The sequence below is a fragment of the Falco rusticolus genome, chromosome 8 (genome assembly GCF_015220075.1).
Source record: "Falco rusticolus isolate bFalRus1 chromosome 8, bFalRus1.pri, whole genome shotgun sequence".
Classification (NCBI taxonomy): Eukaryota; Metazoa; Chordata; class Aves; order Falconiformes; family Falconidae; genus Falco; species Falco rusticolus.
In genome coordinates, this window is record NC_051194.1 from 24,493,694 (window position 1) to 24,516,103 (window position 22,410).

General features: G+C 38.9%; 1 protein-coding gene across 1 annotated transcript; it reads right to left on the reverse strand.

Annotated features, from left to right (window-relative positions):
• Window positions 1-2,997: 2,997 nt before the first annotated feature.
• Window positions 2,998-10,092, reverse strand: LYPD6B (LY6/PLAUR domain containing 6B). The gene is made up of 5 exons (XM_037397869.1): window positions 9,912-10,092; window positions 8,473-8,626; window positions 7,273-7,371; window positions 6,193-6,323; window positions 2,998-4,760 (listed from the first exon to the last, which is right to left on the reverse strand). Exons 2-5 carry the CDS (start codon window positions 8,585-8,587, stop codon window positions 4,596-4,598), a joined length of 510 nt encoding a protein of 169 aa, XP_037253766.1. The 5' UTR covers window positions 8,588-8,626; window positions 9,912-10,092; the 3' UTR covers window positions 2,998-4,595.
• Between the last annotated feature and the right edge of the window lie 12,318 nt (window positions 10,093-22,410).

Below are 22,410 nucleotides of genomic sequence, written 5' to 3' on the forward strand. Positions count from 1 at the left end.
TGCCCCACTACTGAGTGTGAATACAGTATTTAACCTGTTATTGTTGGAAGCTGGATGTACACAGAAGCATTAGCAAACACTTTTCTGCACATAAAGTTATGAACGTGCACTCTGTACATTATGAATGTTTACAGAAACACCATTTTCAAAGTTGCATGGCTAATTTAGGCATTAAAAAGTCATATATACGTAAGTTACATCTGTGAACCAAAACAAGAGATGCACAAGTTATATATATTGCGGAGCGCCTGAAAATTATTTTTCTCAAATCACATAATACTCTTTTAAGTTCCTTAGTGAGTGCTTCAGACTGATACCTGAAGAGAAAACATAGCTGATACTTGAATCTATTTATTAAAATATAAAATTTCTACCATAAATTAAGATTGCCTACACAGTCAATCATTAGTCAGGCCAAAAATATGCACTCTGGTGTATTTTAGCGCTAGTTTCTCTAATAATCAGCACATACTGCTTTTCCTACAAAGTTAGCATTGAACATCGGCCTAAAATAATCAGACGCACACAGGTTTTTACATATGTAAAATGCAGCAAAGGGTGAAATTGATATTCACTCTTAAATTCTGTATTTCTTCAGCCAAGTGCCTATTTGTGCAGCATTAACATTGCATTAACAGCTTTTGCATATTTGTTTTTCTAGAAACAATAGTCCTAAACCTTGCAGTAACAAAGTTACTGATGTATCAAGATGACTAGAACTCACCTTTAATATCCTCCGCTACTCGAATTCTATTATGCTAAAAAATAAACCTTTGGCAACACCAAATCCTTTCATATACCCAGGTTGCTGTCTTTATTGTTAATTTTAAACAGATGACAATTAAAATCAAGCATACTATTTTGGCACTTCCGTGGAAATTTTTTTTTTTATTCCAAACAATTTTTTACCAAATGCATTAAGTATTTAAATTATAAGCAGATTTCTTAACTTTTCAGTGTGGCAAACAAGAAAAAAATCAAAGCTTCAGTTCAACCAAGAAAATCAAACCCACACAGAGACCTCCCCTCCCAAAAGGTCTTTCAGCAGTTGCGGAGAACCTGCAGCCCTTTCCCTCTGCCCCTGAGCCCACCCCTCTGGGAAGCTCTCCAGGGTCTCCCTGGCATTCCCAAATGCTCTGGAATAGCATTTGCAGTGTAAACAAATGTCAGCACTTTAGATTATTGTAAATTATTTACAGTAAACTCATATAAGACTATAGGGCACTTTAAGGCCTTGTTAAGATTGCAATAATTATCCCCAGGAATGAATTACGGGAGCACCTCGTGCTTAGAGGCAAACCCAGGAAAAATACCATGACCTGAAACATGGAACAAAACTTGCTTTCATTTTACTAAGGAACACCCCGTTGTGCAGAGAGCAAACCTGGAGCAGAGAGCAAACCTGGAATGATTTTCCCATGAGAAAGAAGTTCAAGTGCCCTGTAGATCACGTAGCAAAAAGATGATACTTAATGATAAAAACATGGAATGTGCTTGTCACTATGTCTGCCACCAAGGTTAATACTATAGGTTTGTTACCTAGGGGTGACCACTGAACAGAGTAAACATTTCCTCAAAACCTCAGCACCTTGGCCTGTTGGATGGCACAACAATGGTCATCAGAACCCAGAGCCTGGAAAACCTTGACTGAGACAGCAAGGACTATTTGTAATTGGAAAGGAAAAAGTGTTTCCATCCAAGTTTTGTAACCATGCAATTGTCTGTCGGCAAATCACAGCCTGACTTTTAGACATTTATATATTCTAAAAATATTGTGTAGGCAATTTTACAATGTAAACAGGACGAAAAACATTTTAAAATCTGTTTTTTAATTGCTAGCCAACATATATCTAGAGATGTAAACCATCAAATATTTAAGCCAATATTTATGCTTAAAAATCCCAATTTATAGTTACTTGAATTTTTCAGAGAACAGTTTTGAATCTCCTTTTAGGTCTTAATGATCCATGCTTCCAGAAAAATATTTCAACAGTTAATCATAATTTTAACCATCTCAGTTAAGATGAGAAGAAACCACTAGAAAAATATCAGAACTATCTTATTCACAATCAAATAGGTATATTCATAAATGAATAAAATCATTTAGAAAAAGAAAAAAAGTGAAATGCAATTCTTCAACCTTGCTAGGTCAAATCCTTAGCTGTGCTGTAATATCTTAGGCTGTCAGAGAAAGTTTACGAAAATGGTGGGAAGTTGGAAGAAACGCAATAGGGCAAACAGGGGGACCTTGACAACATTGGCCTTCATCCAGAGGGACCTTGACAGGCTTGAGAGGTGGGCCTGTGAGAACCTCGTGAAGGTCAACAAGGCCAAGTGCGAGGTCCTGCATGCAGGACACATGTATAACACAAATAGAGGCTGGACGGAGAATGGATTGAGAGAGCCCTGAAGAGAGGAGGACTTTGGGGTGTTGGTGGATGAGAAACTCAACATGACCCAGCAATGTGCACTCACAGCCCAGAAAGCCAACCGCTCCCTGGGCTGCATCCCCAGCAGCACGGCCAGCAGAGCAAGGGAGGGGGCTCTGCCCCTCTGCTTTGCTCTCGTAAGACCCCCTCTGCAGCGCTGCATCCAGCTCTGGGGCCCTGGCATAAGGACACGAGCTGTGGGAGCGAGCCCAGCGGGGGCCACGGAGATGGGCAGGGGCTGGAGCCCCTCTCCTGGGAAGCCGGGCTGGGAGAGCTGGGGCTGTTCAGCCTGGAGAAGAGCAGGCTCCGGGGGGGCCTTAGAGCAGCTCCCAGCGCCTGAAGGGGCCAGCAGGAAAGCTGGGGGGGGCTTCTTACAGGGGCACGTGTGACAGGGCACGGGGGTGGCTTTGAGTGCAGAGAGGGCAGATGCAGGTCAGAGATCAGGAAGAACCTCTCCCCGTGAGGGCGGCGAGGCGGTGGGCCAGGCTGCCCAGAGCAGCTGTGGGTGCCCCATCCCTGGCAGGCCAGGCTGGATGGGGCTGGGAGCAGCCTGGGCTGGGGGGGTCCCTGCCCAGGGCAGGGGTGGGAACGAGATGGTCTTTAAGGTCCCTTCCAGCCCAAACCATTCTGTGATGCAGTGATTCTACGAACAGGAGCAGCTGAAGTTTGTTAGGATTTTGCATCACATAAAACTATACTGAGAAGTCATATAACATCACTACCTGCTGGTCTCTACAATCAGGGCATCTGCAATGCAAAGAACACATGTATTAAAGAAGTAACCTGTGCAGTCTCTGTAAGTCTGACCTATTAAAACTGTATTGAGGCTTGATCTATCAGAGCCCTGGAAAGCAGTGTTCTGTGCTAGAAGGAGTGAAAGTTCACACAAAACTTATTTATGTTGGTCTGCATCACAAGGTTCACAAAGGAAAACAACAAAGTTTTTAGTACATTAACTGTAATCTAAACTGTATTAGTCGTCAAATTTGCTGCTGTTCATCTAATTGACGAACAGTCATCTAAATGATAAAGAATCAAATAACCAAACTATGCAAATAAAGCAGATTAACACCACCACCCCCCAATACTGTAATGAAAAATAGAATCTTTGCCCAAACTTTTCAAATAGGGGTGGCAAAGCTACATAACAATGATGTCCAGAGGTCTGGGATATCCAATAGTGCTGACTTACAAGCTGAAGATCCATCGAGGGCAATAATATTTCTTGGAGAAGCTTCTGCAAATCAAGAGAGAACACAGTAGACTTTTCTCCTTATTTATACCAAGTGCCCACTTACAATTTTTATGATAACTTAGCTGCTTGACTGTAGCTGTAATTTCAAAATCACGGTATTACCACCACTTGCAACAATATCACAGTGATTCAGCTGACGTGAGACTATTGCAAGAAAATAATCCCTTGAGGTGGGGTGGGAGGTGGGGGAAGGAATTCTGATTTAGGTGCTCAAACAGTTCATAGGTTTTGGACAGAAATTATACATAATTTCACACTGTTTTAAAATCTGAGTGTGAGACAACATTTTACAGAAAAGAAAGATATAAAGTACTATTTCCAGTAGAAATGATAGCTCTGATCAAAACAGAAAAAAACTTCTCTCATATATGTTCTCTATGAAAACCATACGTGTTATTTATGAAAACCATAACTAAAGATAAGCTTAAATACGCCTGTTGATCAAGACAAGAAATTTCATGCTATTTATGCACAATGAAAAACAGTTTAAAAACAGTTTCCATTGAGATATCTGCTGGCACATTGTCCATTGAAAGTTCCTTTTTATCTCACCTGGGAAAGTGATTGTCTACAGACACTTGTCTCTGTTCAAAAATCATGCCAAGCACATGTGCTTTTTTTTCGTCATAAAATAGTGAGTTTTAATAATTTGAGTTCACCCCACTGCCTAGTCAACCAGTGGGTTGTTGTGCTGTTTTTGAAAAAATACTGGAGTCCATATGAAATATCTTCACTAAAATATCCGAGGACTTCATGATGTACACTTGTCCTTCCACCGTCCCTTTACATTTTCTGTAATTAAGAAGTATTAGTGATTTCTCCTTGCGCATACTGAAAAAATCTTCTTACAGCTTCTTACAGCCTGCAGGAAGGCAGACCCTCTCAAGCAGACATGACAGGAGGGTGCTGCATCACGACAACAAGATCATCATGACTGATACAAGCACTGCAACGTCGACTGTCCGCCTGCTGCCATTCGATGTTCTCCGGGCATGCAATACAGCAAATACTGCGTTTGTGTGATTGGTTGGTATTTCTACATTGCAAATCATGCCTTCACAGCAAGAAACACATTCCTGTTGAGAAAAGGAGATCACTGACATAGGGTAACTCAGCAGTGGCTTTTAGAGATAGATGTTCTTTCAACTGGTTGCAAAGGTTACAGCTCAACAGATTCAGTGCTTCCACCTGGCAGCAGACACAGCATATATGCTACAACTTCCCTTCCAAACCACGCAGCATAGGCTACCTAGAGTAAGTCATCACCCAGAGCTGTCACGGGGCTTCGAAACTGTGATATGATGTAATACAGCCATGTCAGCTGCACTGACAAGCTCACTAACATTGCAGAAAATAAAGGAAGCTTTCTGCCACTTTCCCCTTCTAACACAAGAGCTAAACCCATGCATTTGAATGTTTCAGGTTTCAGCTTTTTAAGCTAAAAAAGCCTGACTGTAAGATACTCTCTTCCCATTCATTTTTCCCCTCAAGCTTTTGCATTCAGTGCAGCTTTCCATACTGAACTTCAGACTTCCTTTTTTCAGTTTCTAGTGCCACAGAACCACTGACACTGCTGATTTTCAGGAGGGAATCTGAAAATAATTTTCCTTACTTGACAATCCTTACTAGAAAAGCCAAGAGCATGCCCATTTTTATCTAATCCAAAGGCACAAGAACTCTTCTAAGATAAAATGCAGAAGGTGGCAGGCTGCATAATCATTTCATGCCCTCAGTCCACAAAACCTGCTGAAATGAATGGAAGTTGATTCAGATAACACAGAGATCCTCTTATATTTAACATGGACGTTGTCTGCTTCGTTTTTGGTGTCTGAAACCCTTCATGTTAAAAGTAACATTAACTACCCTTCTCAACTACTAAGGAATTAGTGCGTCACACTTCACTGCAGTGAAAAATACTTAGGTGGGATACACTTGATTATTCAGAATAAACTTTTACCTAGTTCCCCAAGGATGAGAGAATGCAGCAGATTTAGCTTTTGTCATGCAACAAAAACTCAGTTGGCTCTTGCTTAAGAGCATGGCTTTCGTGGACAAATACAGTCTTGCTCTGTGTACAGTGTGGTATTATCCAAGCCATGTTATGCACAGACACGACTGGCCTACCTAACTCTCAGTCTGGCTTGCCCAAGCGCTGACAGTGACAGAGCCGCAGCAGCACCACAGGCATCGGTGCAGGCTACAAAGCCTACCTGAGCACCTTACTCAGAACTCAGGAACAAGGCCCACGCATTGGGTGCACGCTAGCAATGCCCCAGAAAGCTCAGGTGTTTCTTTAGAAGTTGCTATTACATCCCGTCACACAGCAACACAGATAGGAAAGCAGGAAGAAGGGGGCAGTCATGCTTCTGTCACAGAAACCTGATTTCTATTGTTAAATACTGGAGAGCATATCTTACTGCATCCTCTTCAGCTCAGCAGGAAAAACCAAGTACTGAAATGCAAACCTCAAACCCAATGTGCTGCTCTTCTACAAAGAGCAGTGCTTACTGTGTGGCCACTTTCTCTGTGACGGTGGCAGCCTACAAAATGGCATTCTTCTCCAGTAGCACATTTTTTGGTGACTGATGTACTTTTCCCGTGGTCTGTGAAGAGATGAACTGTCAAACAGTACTGAGTACCTACAAAATAAAATTTAAAATGTTTATTTGCATAAAGTATGCCTTCTTTTATGGCATTTACAAACTTCACACAATTCAGCAAAATATTCCTACAAAAATTACTTATTTTGGCTGTATAAAGCATTTTTCATCTTCATCAAAATACCATTTAGCAAGAAATTACTTAGTAATGAACTCTTAAGCTTAACCACCCCTTCAAACCTTCAGAAAGGTTGCTATCATTTTAACTACTTATTAGCACTATAATCTACTCATTTATCTCTCATTCTTTACTCTATTTTGTAGCACATTCTTGCTTGCTTTGTTTCAGAGATGTTTCCTCATTCCTTTAGTTTATTTCTTCCCCTTTCCCACTGTTACTGTGAATACCACTGAAAAGAAAAATGAGGAAACATATTTCCATTCTTTTCCATGTATCTATCGTTCTCCCATACAAGTATGGTCCCTCATCATTCAGGTCTCACTGCTCCCAAGCAAGCCTACAGCCTAGAGAGACCTTTATATCTTGGGATGGTATCCAGAAGGAAGGGGATAAGGCTACAAAGGCAATTCTTAGGGTTTTTTTTAAATAACATCTTTAAAATTAATTCCTAGGAAGCATATAGCTAGATATACACACACAAATATATAATTAGTAAGTATATTATTGATATATTTTTAACACATTAACCACTATATTAATAATGCATTGTTATATATTATGTAAAATGATTTCTGCATATATAGATACGGAAATAAGTATTTTTTTCACTGTTGCTTTGCGCTTGGAAATGGTCAAAATATTCACCTCAGCAGAAATTTTATGACTCAATATTACTAATAACATAACTGAAAGGCGCCACCGTGTTGGCATGTTAATCCTACCCAGTTAGACTTCTACAAGATGGCTGAGTCAGGGAGAAGCAAATTTAAGTATCATAAAGAATCTCCTTAAAACAGGAGCACTTACTTTCAGGACACCATCTATCTTCAGCCCATCTGTTACAGTTGTAATTGTCCGCTGCATTATCACAAGTAAAGCACTTAAAACTGTTTGGAAATGGAGTGGCTTTAAAAGTATTAAAATATAGTAAGTTTACAAGTATTGAGAAAAACACAAAACACTCAAAATAATACTGTAAGTGCTTGTACACATATACTTACAAAAACATATTACATACATTTACATTTTTTCAATGATACATCACTGTTAGACAAATAAAACTTCTGAAACAAGCTTTGTAGAAAGCTTTTACATGTAAACTGGGTTTGTTATGCCTGAACTTTAAAATATCTCCTCCTTTTTTCCTTCTCTTACAGTCCAAAATACCATTTAAGTACTGGTGGGAAAAACAGGAAGGAGAGGACATCTTTTATATATATATATATATATATATGCACATGATACTACATCTGCATATGTTTGTACAGATACACAATCTACATTCAAATGGCTTTTGATTGCTTTGATGAAAAAGCTATACCTTCAAAACCAGCTTCAGACCTTGATCTCCAACTCTGAATAAGTTTGATCCATTTGACAAAGGTATCAAGAGCATTATTTAAAAATCTTATTTACATTATATAACAGGTCCCTAGACATACATATATACCTACTACCTTTAGCTGTCCTGACTTTTTTAATGATACATATAATGAAAATCTTCTCCCCTTAAATGAAGGGAAAGAACACTTCTGATGCTAGATAAGAGGCAAAAAAATGATGCTATTAGTGACAACTGGCTTCACAGGTCTCACAAGGTTTTTAATTACCTTCAGTTTGAATTAATTGCATACAGCACACCTATTCTTTCCCTTACAAAACCCCCAAGAAGATAAAAGACAAAAACATCTGTTCTGTATTATTTATGAGAAATCCACTGCATAATTTGCTCTGTAGGAAGATATTTCAGAGACAGAAAAAGATAATAAAAGCTCTTAAAATGTGAAAGCTTTCATGCACTCTTTAAGTTAGCAAACCATGCAATTCTTTGTTTTCATTCAGTCAACTTATAAAATCTTAGAAATAAACTGCTGTGGGTATTTTTATTTTAAACTTTTTATCCTTCATGTTTGAAGAAGACAACTAAAAAGAAAGGATTGAAAAAATATGGTAATGAACTAAAACGTTAAGCTACAACTGCATACACAAAAAAAGCTGTCTACTTACGGTCTAGTGGAGGTCTCACATTGTAAAAGTTGATGTTCTCAGCTGAAATCCAATTTTCTGAAAGGATGAAGAACGGAAGAAAGGCTCCGACCAGCATGTGATAGAGTAACAACATGCTGAGTATTATTGTACATGAAAAGCAAAACTCTCAGGCCTAGGAAAGAAAGGGAGCACATTATTCAGGGGGAATCATAAAGAACTGAGCATGTAGAACAATACATTTCCTATGAACTACTCCTGAAACCTTGAAAATTCAGTCTGTAGATCTATACTGTGAAGAGAGCTAATGCAAGCAAGCATGCAATGATAATGCAAAGCTGAGCAGTTACTGCCTTCTGCTGGCCAGGATCCCGTACAGAGCACTTGAATTTCCACAAACTTAAAAAAAGTTAACATTATTTCTTCAATCTATTTGTCCTTCTAAGCAATGTCAATCTTACAGATTCTGTGTAAGCATTCCTAAAATTCAACACAAAACCTGAGCTCCTTTACTTCCTCCTTGAAACAGACAGGATTACAATACCATTAAAGCAAGCAAAATGCAGACAATGTTTTTAACCAAACAGCCTAGAATCCAAAACCAGTGCCTTATCCAATATAGATCAATGTATGTCTGTTGGTTTCAGATAAGCTACATCATCTGAACTGTAAGCGCACTCGGTACAGCATCAAAGAACATGAGTGTAAATTAGATTTGTTTCTTTTTAAAGTGCACACCAAGGAAATGCTAAGGAAGATGCCTGGTGAGGGCACACAAGTTTCAGAGAACTGCAAAGCAGAACATTCAGAGAGATGAGATAAACGGCTTGGGCGTGCTTTGCACATTTATGTGGGGCCCCCCAGGTATTTCAGTAAGGCTTCATGCAGAAGAACAACTAATCAATGAACATTTTGATCAGTTTGATATTTAGATGTACATATACATACACACATGCAGAGGTATCTATGGCAAAATGCAGTGATACTGGAGACCTAGTTCAGATATTAAAGAGCAGAATCAGCTTAAATGGCACTCTGCCCATGCAAATTCCCAGCAGGAGAAACAAGCTTGCGTGGAGGGCCCTGCCAAACCAGAGACGTTGCTCTGAGCTGCCAAGGGCATTCGTTCAGAATTCTCTCTGCACGCCCCTGTGCAGGCCGATGTAGATGTACACTAAGCCTTCGCAGGAAGCCCTGAATGAACCCAAGCACTAAACTGAAAATGGTACTCAAGAGCATGACAGAGAAGTTGAAGGATTTCCTTCTTTTTCCCCATTATTTTTTTGTTCTGGTTTGGTGTTTTCCCCCATTGACACAGACGGGAATTATTTGAAAGATGGTTTTGCCAACAAACTACTCAACTTCATGCATTGGGAGTTTAGCCATCCTACTTAAGGTGTGCTTCTAAATCACAGCTTTATGAATATATTTCAGTAGATACTGAGAAAGCAACAGCATACCTCTGCTTCCAGTGTACCTCCAAGACTATTTTTGGTTGATGGTGCAGATTTCTTCTGACTATAGCCCAGTACCAAAAGAAGGACTATGAAGAAGAATCTGTGGAAAACAAACAGCAATTGATCATCATAATTCTGTCCTGAAGGAACTAATTAGCTGAAACACTGTATGTCCTTAATTATATTGAAAATTAAAATAGAAACCTAGAAGAGTGGTGGGTTTTATAACAAAATATCCAAAGAAGCACCTGAACTACACAGTATGGCTCGCCTTATTGAGTGCTATCCTACTGCAGAAATACAGATCCCTTCCTTCCTTTGATAGCCCAATGTCATAAAAGACAAATGAAAAGACAAGAAGTGAAGCAATGAGACTACTCAGTCCTTCCATAAGGATGACTTTACTTTTCTTGCAAGGGAAAAACATTATTCAGGCAATGACCTTAGCAGAATCTGACTATATCAGATGAAAACAGGTTTCACACTCAAGAGGTGCCCAGACTTTCAACACATGCTATGACCAAAACAGAAGCACTAATCAGCAGCAACGTAACCTAAAAGAAAGACAATCAACAGCCTCAGATTTAAGGTTATTAGCAAACCATGAAGCAAACAGATCCCCAACAGTTTGTTCCTTACTGAAACAGAAACATAAAAATGTTGGTTAAATCCTTAATGCCACTGCAAAATCCAAAATACATCTAAAACACAGTTACAGTTCTCTCCAATTAAGCACACAATATTTGCATAGTGATATTCTGCAGCATTAAAGATGGGCTGTTTATAACCTGCTTGACTTGCCTCACTAGCACATACTCAAGGTGCACATTTCAAATGTACACTTAGTTTTGGTGGTTCCTTTTAATTTGTTGAGAGACAAACCTGTGCATCACGACTGGATGCTTTTCTGCTGACAAGTCAACCTCACATCATGTTCTGTCACTCAACTGTCATGTCCAAAATCTACTTCATGACCCTTTAATATTTTCCAAGACAGATCAGCAGAATATGGCATTATCCAGGACAGAAGAAAGGGAAAAGAGGAGACAGTGCTGCTACTACAATTCAGGAATGATCCAACACACTTATGATCCAACTTAATTTCTCCTTCCTCTAGCATTCTTAGCTCTACCAGCCTACGCTGGGGACATCTCTCCCTCAAGTTCCTTTTGTTTTACACAGTTCATTTTAAGTTAGTGCTTAAAACTCCATCCTTTGCCATCTGTATCTAAGATTCTTCAAATAAATTTTTGCTCACAAAATAACCTTTTATCCCAGTATCCAGAGGTGACAGAATATCTATTCCAGCTGACATATTTCTTCTTTTCTTCATAGAGAATAATTCCCCATATTGTCCCACCCCACTCTTCTGCTTCATGGTATTTTGGATCAGATTTCCATGATCTAACCAAGTGAAGGAGCCACCATAGTGCGCTAAACCCCTTCATTAATATTATAACCATTATTCTGAATTAGTTGAAAAGCTAAAGTCAATGTAATAACAAAATGGTATCAGAAGCAAAATACATTAGCATGATTTCTGTAAAATTATACTTTCCATGAAAATAGCCAATCTGGGAAAAAAATAACAAGTAAACATGCACAAAGGCTAACTTAGGAGATCTTTGTTTTCCACACAGAGGAGAATTCTTACATGGCAATTTAAAAACAAAAATACCCCCAAGCACAGAATATGAATATGAAACACAATTATGCACGACTGAATTAGCCAGCTCTTCAGCAATGCCCCCTTCTTCTGATGTAGGAGACACATCCCTCCTGTCACTCCATTAAGTTGTTCTTCCCGTATCCCTTCCCATAGGTATCTCGGGTCATCCATTACTGGAGTCCAAACACGGAATGATGAGATGTTTGGTCTGACTCAGTACAGCCCCTCATTCTTACATTCATGCCTCTGCAGAGAGATTAAAGCTACTTTTCACAGCAAGGTGGAATTTTACTGTGCTGAGCCAGACTTCCCTACCTCCCCCAGCTCAACATTTCCACTCGCAGAAGACAGAGGCAAGGGGACAGCACAGCCAGCAACACTGCGCTAAACCGAGCCTTTCAGAAGGTCACCTGTTACCTGGGCCTGGATAAGCTGGTCCCCAAGCCCTGGGAGGGGGCCACACAGCAGTCTTTCAGTACCTTCTTCAGCTCTGTATCCTTTGCTATGACACCACACCATAATGTCTCTTTACATGCAAAGTACTAGCTCAAAATCAGAACTGCTGTATCTCAAATTTTATTAAAATTAAAAATGAAGGAAAGGTACAGAAACCGATGCCAACATATGGAGTTATAAATACAGTAATTTCAGTACAAGTAGGTACCAATTTTCAGATCCATGTGCTCTGATCCTGATTTCCTTGCTCTTGTCTCCCTGGTCAAACAGGGATCCAGCCTTCACTGACTCCAACAGGGCAGTATCAGGTCCTAATGCACACACACTGCTTAAGTGTTGCTGGTAAAATCATAGAATCACAGAATGGTTTGGGTTGGAAGGGACCTTAAAGCCCACCCAGTTCCCACCCCTGCCCCGGGCAGGGACCCCCCCCAGCCCAGGCTGCTCCCAGCCCCATCCAGCCTGTCCTGGAGCACTGCCAGGGATGGGGCACCCACAGCTGCTCTGGGCAGCCTGGCCCACCGCCTCGCCGCCCTCACGGGGAGAGGTTCTTCCTGATCTCTGACCTGCATCTGCCCTCTCTGCGCTCAAAGCCACCCCTGTGCCCTGTCACACGTGCCCCTGTAAGAAGCCCCCCCCCCCCAGCTTTCGTGTCAGCCCCTTCAGGTGCTGGGAGCTGCTCTAAGGCCCCCCCGGAGCCTGCTCTTCTCCAGGCTGAACAGCCCCAGCTCTCCCAGCCCGGCTTCCCAGGAGAGGGGCTCCAGCCCCTGCCCATCTCCGTGGCCCCCTCTGGGCTTGCTCCCACAGCTCGTGTCCTTAAAGTATGAGAAGAACCTTTTTTCTGCCTCTAGTGCCAACATCCTTCTTCACGGTTCCCTTGCAAAATAGCTCTATTTATTCCCTTTGAATATCACAAGCAAGTTATTTTTAAATTGGCAAATCAGTCTTAATCAAGTAGCAAACTGACTACATTTTGGGCAGCTCAACAGCATTTAATTCTTTCAATTTTACTCTGTAGGAAGAAAGGATATTGAATCATTTCAATGCGTAACAGTTGCAAAATTTATCTCCTTAACATATATTTCCTGCAGTTTCTACCAGGTTAAGGAAAATTTGCCTTTATGGGGAGACTGCTCTGTAACTTGACTGATGCACCTGGATAGCAAATAAAAGGCACAATTCCACTTGTACCGGCTTTCTACAAACTCAAGCCCTCTCCTGCTCCCCGCCCCCAAGTTCCTATTGCTGTCCCCAGAGAAGCTCATGCGAAACGGAAAATTTTAGAGAATATAAATACAGAAAAGCTAGGCTTCAGTTGGTGCAAAGAACAGTAAATCGACCTCACAATTTGATGTAGTCAAAGGTGTCCTTGTTTGCTAACCAGGCCAATAAATAATGGATGTTGTTTGACACAGTCTTGGTTACACAGCTGCACCAGAACTCATTCCCAAATAAAACAGGAAAATATTGGCCAAAAAAATGGCTTTCATATCTTACCCAAAATCTTCAAAATGTTTATTTTCTTCATAGTCTCTTATCTCTTTTGTGCTTTCATATAGCATTATATAGTAGCATGAGTAAACACTTCATTATGCCCAATTAGGAACTCTCATTAATAAAGGGAAAAACTGTCACAATGCCGAAGATTAACTAATATAAACAAGAGTGAACATGGAGACAGCTTTCCGGGGGTGAGGGAAGATGACACAAGAGGGAAGGGCTGTTAATATATATGCTCTGTAAAGACCTTGTAACTAAAGCACATTTCAAGAAAACAATGAGGAATACAATGGCTGAAATAATTAATATATTCCAGAAGGTTTTAAGGTTTATCTTGCAGCATGTAACAGAAGAGCAGGAAACAGTGTGCTTGATTTCTGATTTTAATAAAATTCAAGTCTGTCTACATTGTTTTTCCTGGCAGACTCTGTGGAAGATTAGCAGATTTAACATCAGATATGGAATGCAAATGAAACTTCCTCCTGTCATTTAGTAAGCAATTTTCAGGTGCTATTAGATAATTGCAAATGCTTATGTTAAGCTTGTTAAATACCACTTCAGGACATAAGAGTTAGAAATACATAGGCAGAAAGGTATGTATGTTAAGGGCTGAAAAAGTTAAAACCAACACCTGACATCATCAGGTGTTCCCTACAACAAATCAGAAAGGCCAAAACTGACACTCCAGCTTACCTAAAAGGACAAAAATAGCTCCCTGGCTTCCCCATTTCTTAGACAAATACTGCCATTCTCCTGCTTTCCTCTGGAGACCATTCAACATGATCTGTAAGCAACCATTTACCCCACTTCAAAACTCATGGCGCGAATAACTGAATGGAACAAATAAGAGAAAACCCTCACTTGCTTTGCGAAATGGGTGGAGCACATTTAAAACAAACAAAAAAAAAACCCAAAAAAACAAGGGGAGGGGGGAATATTTTGCAGGATTAACCCCCCCCAAAATACTATTACAGGTCTGCAAATTAAAAGTATTTGTTACACAAGCTCTACCTTTTCTTACCTACTGAATTAAGTCTCCATCTTCTGAATTTTTGCCTTACAGCATGTCATATTAGTACGGAATAACACAGGAAAATAGATTTTACATTAGACTGAAAGACATCTGCAACTAGTAACACTGACAGAATAAAATTTATCAACTTTATTTTTTAACACAACACATTCCTTTACCTTCACCCACAGCACGCTTAACCATGCCTGGAATTAAATTTGGCCTTAATTACAAGAAATTATAGAGTTCTTTATCTAAGATCTTATAAAAGTAAAACACATCCAAATCTGGTAATGACAGCATTATTTAGCTTGGGGTATAATTCTGGCATGGGAAGCTGTGATGCAAACAGATTGCGAGACATGGAGGTGTCTGACTACACAATACATACAACTGCAATGATTTGGAAAAAAAAATAACGTATGATTACCATGATAAATCTGAGCAATACCACTCAAGTGAAGTACTTGCAAGGATAAAACATGTATTTGTGTTTAAGCTCATACAAAAGAGAAGATCCATGGAATGAAAACTGCATTACATCTTACTCCTCTTATAGCCAAAACTGCTCAGCAAAAACTAGTCTTGAGCACTGACATTTATTTTAAAATTCAGAATCCCTGATCACCTCTGGAAAATAATTTATTCTACCTAAAAATATAATAATGAGAGATAAATTTCTTAGTCCCTTCTGCAAGTACATAATTTTCTTAAAGAACTGCACTTTGTCAAAGCTATGGACAACCAACAGTTTTACACTTCAGTTTCTATATATCACGTATGCAACTGTTTTAAATCTCTCCCACCTGCACAAGACTGGAAATAGGAACTTATTATTACTCTAAAGAAAAGAGATTATAGGAATAACCAGCATTTTTTTTTCTTTCCTTGAGAACATCAGAGCACTTTTGTAAAAATCGGTTCAATTATATTAATTTTACAGGATATTTTGTTAAATACCTCAGTGGATTAGATCATTATTAACTAGTTAGCCCTCCCTACAAATAGTGGGACAGAAGTTAAGCAGACTTACCTCTCTGTACACAAGCTATTGGGACCCCAGTTTGCATGAACCAGTGGCCCCACTGAACACCCAACCAGCCGCAAGTAGAAAACAAAATTCTGATCTTCAGTATCCTTCAACAAGTCAATATTTAAAAGACTTCTTTATTCCTCCCAAGCTAAAGTTACTCACATTCAGCAAGACTACAAGGTAATACTACTTAACTGCACATAGCACACGAATGAAGTTCTTCAAGACGTATTTTGGAACATGAGAGAGGTGGGACAACAACAACATTGCTCCAACGAAATCAAGAGACACTTGTGTATTTCTATATACCATCCATTAATTATTATTAAATGGAAAATGAAGATCTTCAGCCAGTTAAATTCAGCCTCAGAAATATGCCTTGGCTTTAATGCCTGTTTTTCCGAGTGAAATCTAGTTTCTAACAGAAACTATGCCCAATACACACAGTTACATATGCCACAAAGTTACATATACCATTCTAGATAATAAAACATATGACAAAATTCTAGACAACAGAAATGAGAATCTACATGATTCCCACTTGTAAAATAAATATTACATTCCCTTTCAAATTAAAATGTTAAATTGAAATACACACAGAAAAGATTTGCTAAGAGAAAAGAGTGCTTGCATACAATCCTACTTCAAATCTTAAATTCACCAAAATCTGTTTGAACCTAGAACAGCCCCCTGGCATCAGACAAATTAGAAGGTATGACAGCCTCTGCATTGCAAAGAACATTTTTCACAAGCTTCACATTCAGTTGTATTTCAAAACTAAGATTTAAGCTACACACCAGCTAAGTTCATAAACCTGAAAAGCGTGCTTTTTTACCCAACACTGATGTCTGGAGTGAATTCCCTGACATCAGCCTTTTACTTTACTCTTGGTCCTTACCTCACCACCTTGGTGTTTTTTTTCCTACCTGTTTAGAAAGAATAAAGGGCACAAAAAAATCAGTTCCCCTGCCCTTTCCTCCAGTCTTAGTTGCAACCTTTTCCCAAGTCACAAAGGCTTCAGTATTGTGTATGTGCCAATACAAACTCACATTTTGCGCTGAAAGAATATGAAGAAAAGGTAAACCAACTTTGTCTAGTTTTATTGTACTGTCAGGGTCCAAGCTCTCATGGTGAAACATCCTTTAACTTCCTACAGCAGGACACTTCACTAAAGCATAGGTACTACATTTTCTACAATAACACAACACTACAGGGACTATTTTGCCTTCACTTTCCCAGTAATAAGAAAATGGTCAGCAATGCCCTTCCACCAGCAGTTTATGCCAGTTCAAGGCAGTAGCAAAAACTAATCTGCACTGCAATTGAAAAAACCCACACAGAGAGTTAACTACTGGTTTATATTGGCAGGGCTTAATGTGTGAAATTTATAGTGCTGGTACTTGTCTGATAGTATCTTTGCCTCATGTTTCTATCAGCTTCTTACTACGCAATCCTTGAAATCACAAACAATTTAATCTCCTCGAATGCACCAGGAATGGCTGCAAATGCTTCTGGAGAGATACCAGCAGTTCCCAGTTCTGCTATGCTATGCCCAGGGAACTGCAACAACAAACTCCTGCTATCGAATGCATTAACTTTAAAAATCAGTTAAAAACAGTCTGTCTTCATATTGAACTCCTTAAGAAAGTTTTGTTCAGAAGAACCTGAACTCATTTCAAGACGTCAGAAGTCCCATTTCTAAGAAATATGCATATCTGAATTAAAATCCTTATTAAAAATGTAACTTGAAAAGCAGAAATCTTTTGCGGGTTATATCTTCATGGCCTACTTGATGTTTATGTTTCTTAAAAGGACTGATTTGCATTGCAAATGTATGTACTAGAGGCAGGGAAAGAGTGAAATTCTGATTACTTCAAGTCAACACAGAATCTACCACAGGAGCAACTATCCAATTGACATAAAAAGTACCTTCCCTGAAATCGCATTGTGCACTGCAGCTCGGTGTCAGACATCACATAGAACATTATTAGCACTGTAACATAACTAGTTTTGAACAAAAAATTAATCACAGTGTCACTGATTACACTTCTGAAAAATACTTTGTGCACAAAATTCCCCCTCTTCCACATTTCTAAAGCATGTACCTTTCAGTCACTGAAAACTAAGCAAGTATGTGAGCAATTCCCATTACTCTGCCTTGCCCTACAGCTTGCCGAAATAACATCTCAAGCAAACAGCCTTGCAGATGCAGTTTTAGGTAGATGAACCCAAATTGTGCATTTTCCCCCAGTTTTCTCTTTGAAATCTCAGGCTACTCCACTCTGAAGCAATGGATACTTCAAATAGGGCTTCCTAAATTACAGAGGAAGATTTTTCTACTTGAGAGATTTTGAAAACCTGATTTCCAAGCCAAGGACCCCTGCTTGCAGTACCCTGCTTCCTAGAGCCCCTTCTAGCTGAACTTTTCACTCCCATTATTTACCACTAAAGGGTTACCTGAAAAGCTAACATTGAGGAGAATGATTTTGATGATGTCTTTTAGGAAAATGTTAACATACATGACAGAATAATATATCTACACATATATTTCACAGTGTTGTCTTCTTCAGGAAAGATTTACTTAGAAGATATGTCCAGAGGTACATGAATTCTGCAAAAGCAAGAGATAAAAAGGGGTAAGGAGAGAATGGCTTTATTTTTCTAAGAGTATCAACAAAGTCTGTTTCAATTCCTTACACAGTTACAAAAAGGCTTAAGAGTAATTTGTTTGTTTTGAAATGCTTTAAATGTACCAGGCTTAATAAATTGCTGACCCATCCAATCCAACCTAGTGTAAAATGGCATCTACTTCCAATCAGCACTCTAATCCAGGCAGCTGGAACAGCAAAAAGCAAATTTCAATTTTTACTGAGAACTATCACCCCCAAGCAGTATTTGGCACAATTTGTTATTTGAACAGCCTCAGTCAGCCTTCTGTTGCATTGTGAGAGAAAAGTGATTTGCCCTCATTTCAAGGGGAGGGACAATACAAACATGAAAAGCTCCCCTTCACAGGTTTACAAAAGCTGTGTTGACATATATGCCATATCTTCAACTGCAAAACCCAAACACTGCACTGCTTTCTTCCTCTAAGGCTCACATTTCTGAAGCAGAAGCACCTAGCTTCCATTTTTATAGACACAACTTGGCAGTAAGCATTAATAATCAAATATAATAATATTGAATTAAAATTATTTGAAAATAACCCATTTGGTACAGTTTCTCTCATTGCCCTTCACCATAAGCATCCATGCTCTAGGACTGGGATCACATGCCTATGTATAGTAGCTAAAAGAAAATCACACTTCCATCATCTTGCAGTTACTTGCTTTATTTGCTACAGGCTGAGCCTTGGATACTACAGCAGCTAAGGAAACATTCCCAGGATTCTGAAAAACCCAAACATCACCATTTCTGTTTTTTTCATCATTGTCCAGGCCAGACATATAGCATTTCATAGCATTTTTTAATACTATTTTTCACTAAAGTGTCACTCTTATTTTTAAGCAAACTTCCAGCTAGTCCCTTTTACTTCTTACAGCCTTAGCTCCCCCATCTCCCTGGCAGTTGCCGCTGGCTATCTTACAAATCTTAACTATTTGGAATGGTCCCATCCTCAACTTAGTAGCATACTGAATATTAGAAAGAAACAGGTAAAAGTCTACTGCACAAAAAAATCCAATCCCAACACCTGTTTTATTACCACCAAAGGGACAGGGGTACCTCTTCTCATCTCTTCACGCTGAAAAAGAGTGATTCATGGTCTTTGTTCTAAAGAAAGCAACCAAGAATCTTGGGTTTGTCTAGTACAAATGTTCCCCTCCCCTGACACATTTCCCATTTCTCAGCTGTTTCTTTCTTTTTTTTCCCTCTTCCTTATCTCTTTAGTATGATGCTATCAAGGCAGGGAAATTGTCTCACTTGCTAGAGGAGGTTACCTAAGAGTTTTATAATTAAAGTGGTGGAACTGCTTCTATCCAGTACCATCCTAGCCCTTTGTGATATTTTCCAAGCACAGTACAGCTATTCACACTTCAAATAGTCTTCGCTATCTTCACATCTCTTAAGTCCTCTCTGAGAAGAAATCATCTTTAGCTTCTGGGTTTCCTGCAGAGCAGAGACTGGCTTGTATTTCTCAAAGTCTAATACTTGATAAAGCCTTGCTGCTTACTCCTTTCAGTCAAGTCAATGGAATAATAAAACAAAACATAGGAAGTAATTTATGATCTGAACTAAAAGCTAGTTTTGATTCAATTAGAAGAGCAATAGAAACAGACAACTCTGCCTCTGCACTTTTCTGCCCAAAAGACAATGGTACTTCTTAAATAAACTGGCAGTGCGGTAGCAAGTAACAGTAAGAATGCCTCTGGGTGAGGAGATGTATTTACTATACATATTGCCTGCAATGTGCAGGATTTAATTTGACAAATTAAAGTTGGCAAATCTTCTGTTTCATTCATTTCCTGTTCACAAATCAAGAGTAATGCTAAACAGAAAAACACTGCAAGTAGGAAAAAAAAATTAAAAATCCCACTTTACTAACAATAATAAATCCCTGGCAGGTAAGGCAACTCTGAGTAAAAACATGAAAGTAAGTATTGTATTTTAGAAGTGAATGCCAATTTCTGCATCCGAAATGTCATTAGTTGTTTTGCAGCAGACTTTCTTCCAAGATTTATGAATTGGTATGAGTAGACTAAGCTCCAACGCAAGACCCAAATGCTCCATCTCCTCTATTTTTTAGTTGTTTGGATTTTAAATTTCAGATCCTCCCATGCACTTTCACTTAGCCCAATAACTCTCCTTTTCCAAGAGAAGCAGACATCCAAAACTGCACCTATTTGCAGCAAACTAACTTCGACTATTCATAAAGTTTACTAGCTAGAACACATATAAACCACCATGTGCAAACCATGCAGTATTTGCACATGGTGTTTCAAAACAGGTGCACAACTCAATATAAAGGGTGAATAAATAGTTTCTTGTAGCCGTTTCTCTTTATTGTGCTTTTCATACTCTACAGGCCAGTTCCAAGAACTATCAGATGCCATTTGAGTAAGCTATCCATATAAATGAGCACAGATGAAAACTTGTCTTACTACTATTCCCCTCTAAACAGAAAGCAATTCACTGGGGGAAAGAAGAAATCTTACTCCTTTTGTGTACAGGAGCTCACATTCTAACTCTTCACAATCAAAGGCACCATGTGCTTTTTCATAAGGTTACTCAGAGCCTTGCAGAAATCCTTTGTATGACCTTGGGTGTATTTTAGGCAGACAGGTCATTATCAAATTAGTACCAGGACAAACTGGAAAGACGGACGTAAGAAATAAAAAAATCACCAGTAAGAAAAAATCCCAACAAACCACTAGTAATGGGGAAAAACAACCTCCAAATACTATTAAGAAAAAAAGGCCCAAACACTAGTAATGCAAAAACCCTGCAAAGACTAGTAAAGAAAATCAACAGTATTAAGAAAAACACTGCAGTCTCTCCTAAAAAAAACCTATTGCATACCTTTATTTATCATTTAGTCTCTTCAGGTTTACATTCTTTCACTGGGCTATACAGATTTCCCTCAGCACCTGCAAACATTCTATGAAAAGGGCAAAAAGAAGTATTAGGAAACACAGATGTCAGGCCATTTCAGTTTGGAGGATTTATAGGGTTTCAGTTGATGTAATTATTGCCTCTTTGGACTGACAATATATAAGTATTTCAACATGTCTTTCAATACTCTCCCTTAATGGATGAGAGCAGGAGATTTTTTCACTTGATTTTCTCCCACTAGATAATATATTTTTTACAGTTTTTTCTGTCTGTAAAGAAGGAAGTGTTATTTGTTTGGGAGATGGCTCTGAACTGTGTTACGAAGCAGGAGTTACGAAGCTCTTTTCTCCAAAACTGCCCAGCAACAAGCTGTTTCAGGGAAGAATACACAAACATCTCAGCTTACAGTGAGTAATTCCTCCTGTATATATTCACCCCCCTTCCCGACAATCTGCAACTCAGGGAGCTCCTGGGGCGGAGCTGGTGTAGATATCTTCATGTTTAATTGCCTGTCCACAGCTTGGTTAATTGAACTGTCCATGGGTTATTACTGTCAGTTTTTGAACCCATCTAGAGTGTTGGCAATGGTGACATCCTATGGCAATAAACTGCCAAGTACAAACATGTACCTTTTGGAAAAGTACTTCCTTCTCTTTGGTTTAAACCAGCTGCCTGTTTCATTTTATGACATCTAGTCTTTGCACTGTAACAAACATGAATGACTGACCACTCTTGGCTTCCTTTCTCCACTTGCCACAATTTAATTGTCTGCCACATCCCTGATTCAGTTCTTTTTTTTCCAAAATTAAAAATGTATTTTTTTTCATAGAAGTTGAAATCTTTGTATATCTTTATTGTCCTCTGCACATTTTTTTTTTATTCAGAATATTAATTCAGAAACCAAGGGAAAAGCAACCACTAAACAAAGCATGGATACATATTACAAGGTGGAGGGCAAGATACACGCACACACCTATGTATTCATAAGCTACATACTCCAACGTAATCAGATTTCATACCTAAACTGAAGGAAAAATCTAATTTTCATTACTGCTAATAATATACAAAATTTCCTTTTGTTAACTATATTAATTTTCACAGCATAGGTCATACAATACACCAATTATCCATGGGTTAGAAATATATCTTTTTAGAGGTTAATTGACTTTCAGAAATTGTTAATTCAGAATAAATCCTACGTGTTTTCAGGAATTGTTTGATGTGCACATTAACATCAACAGATGAGTTTCAGAGGGCAACTTGTAGCTTATTACTTTTGTTC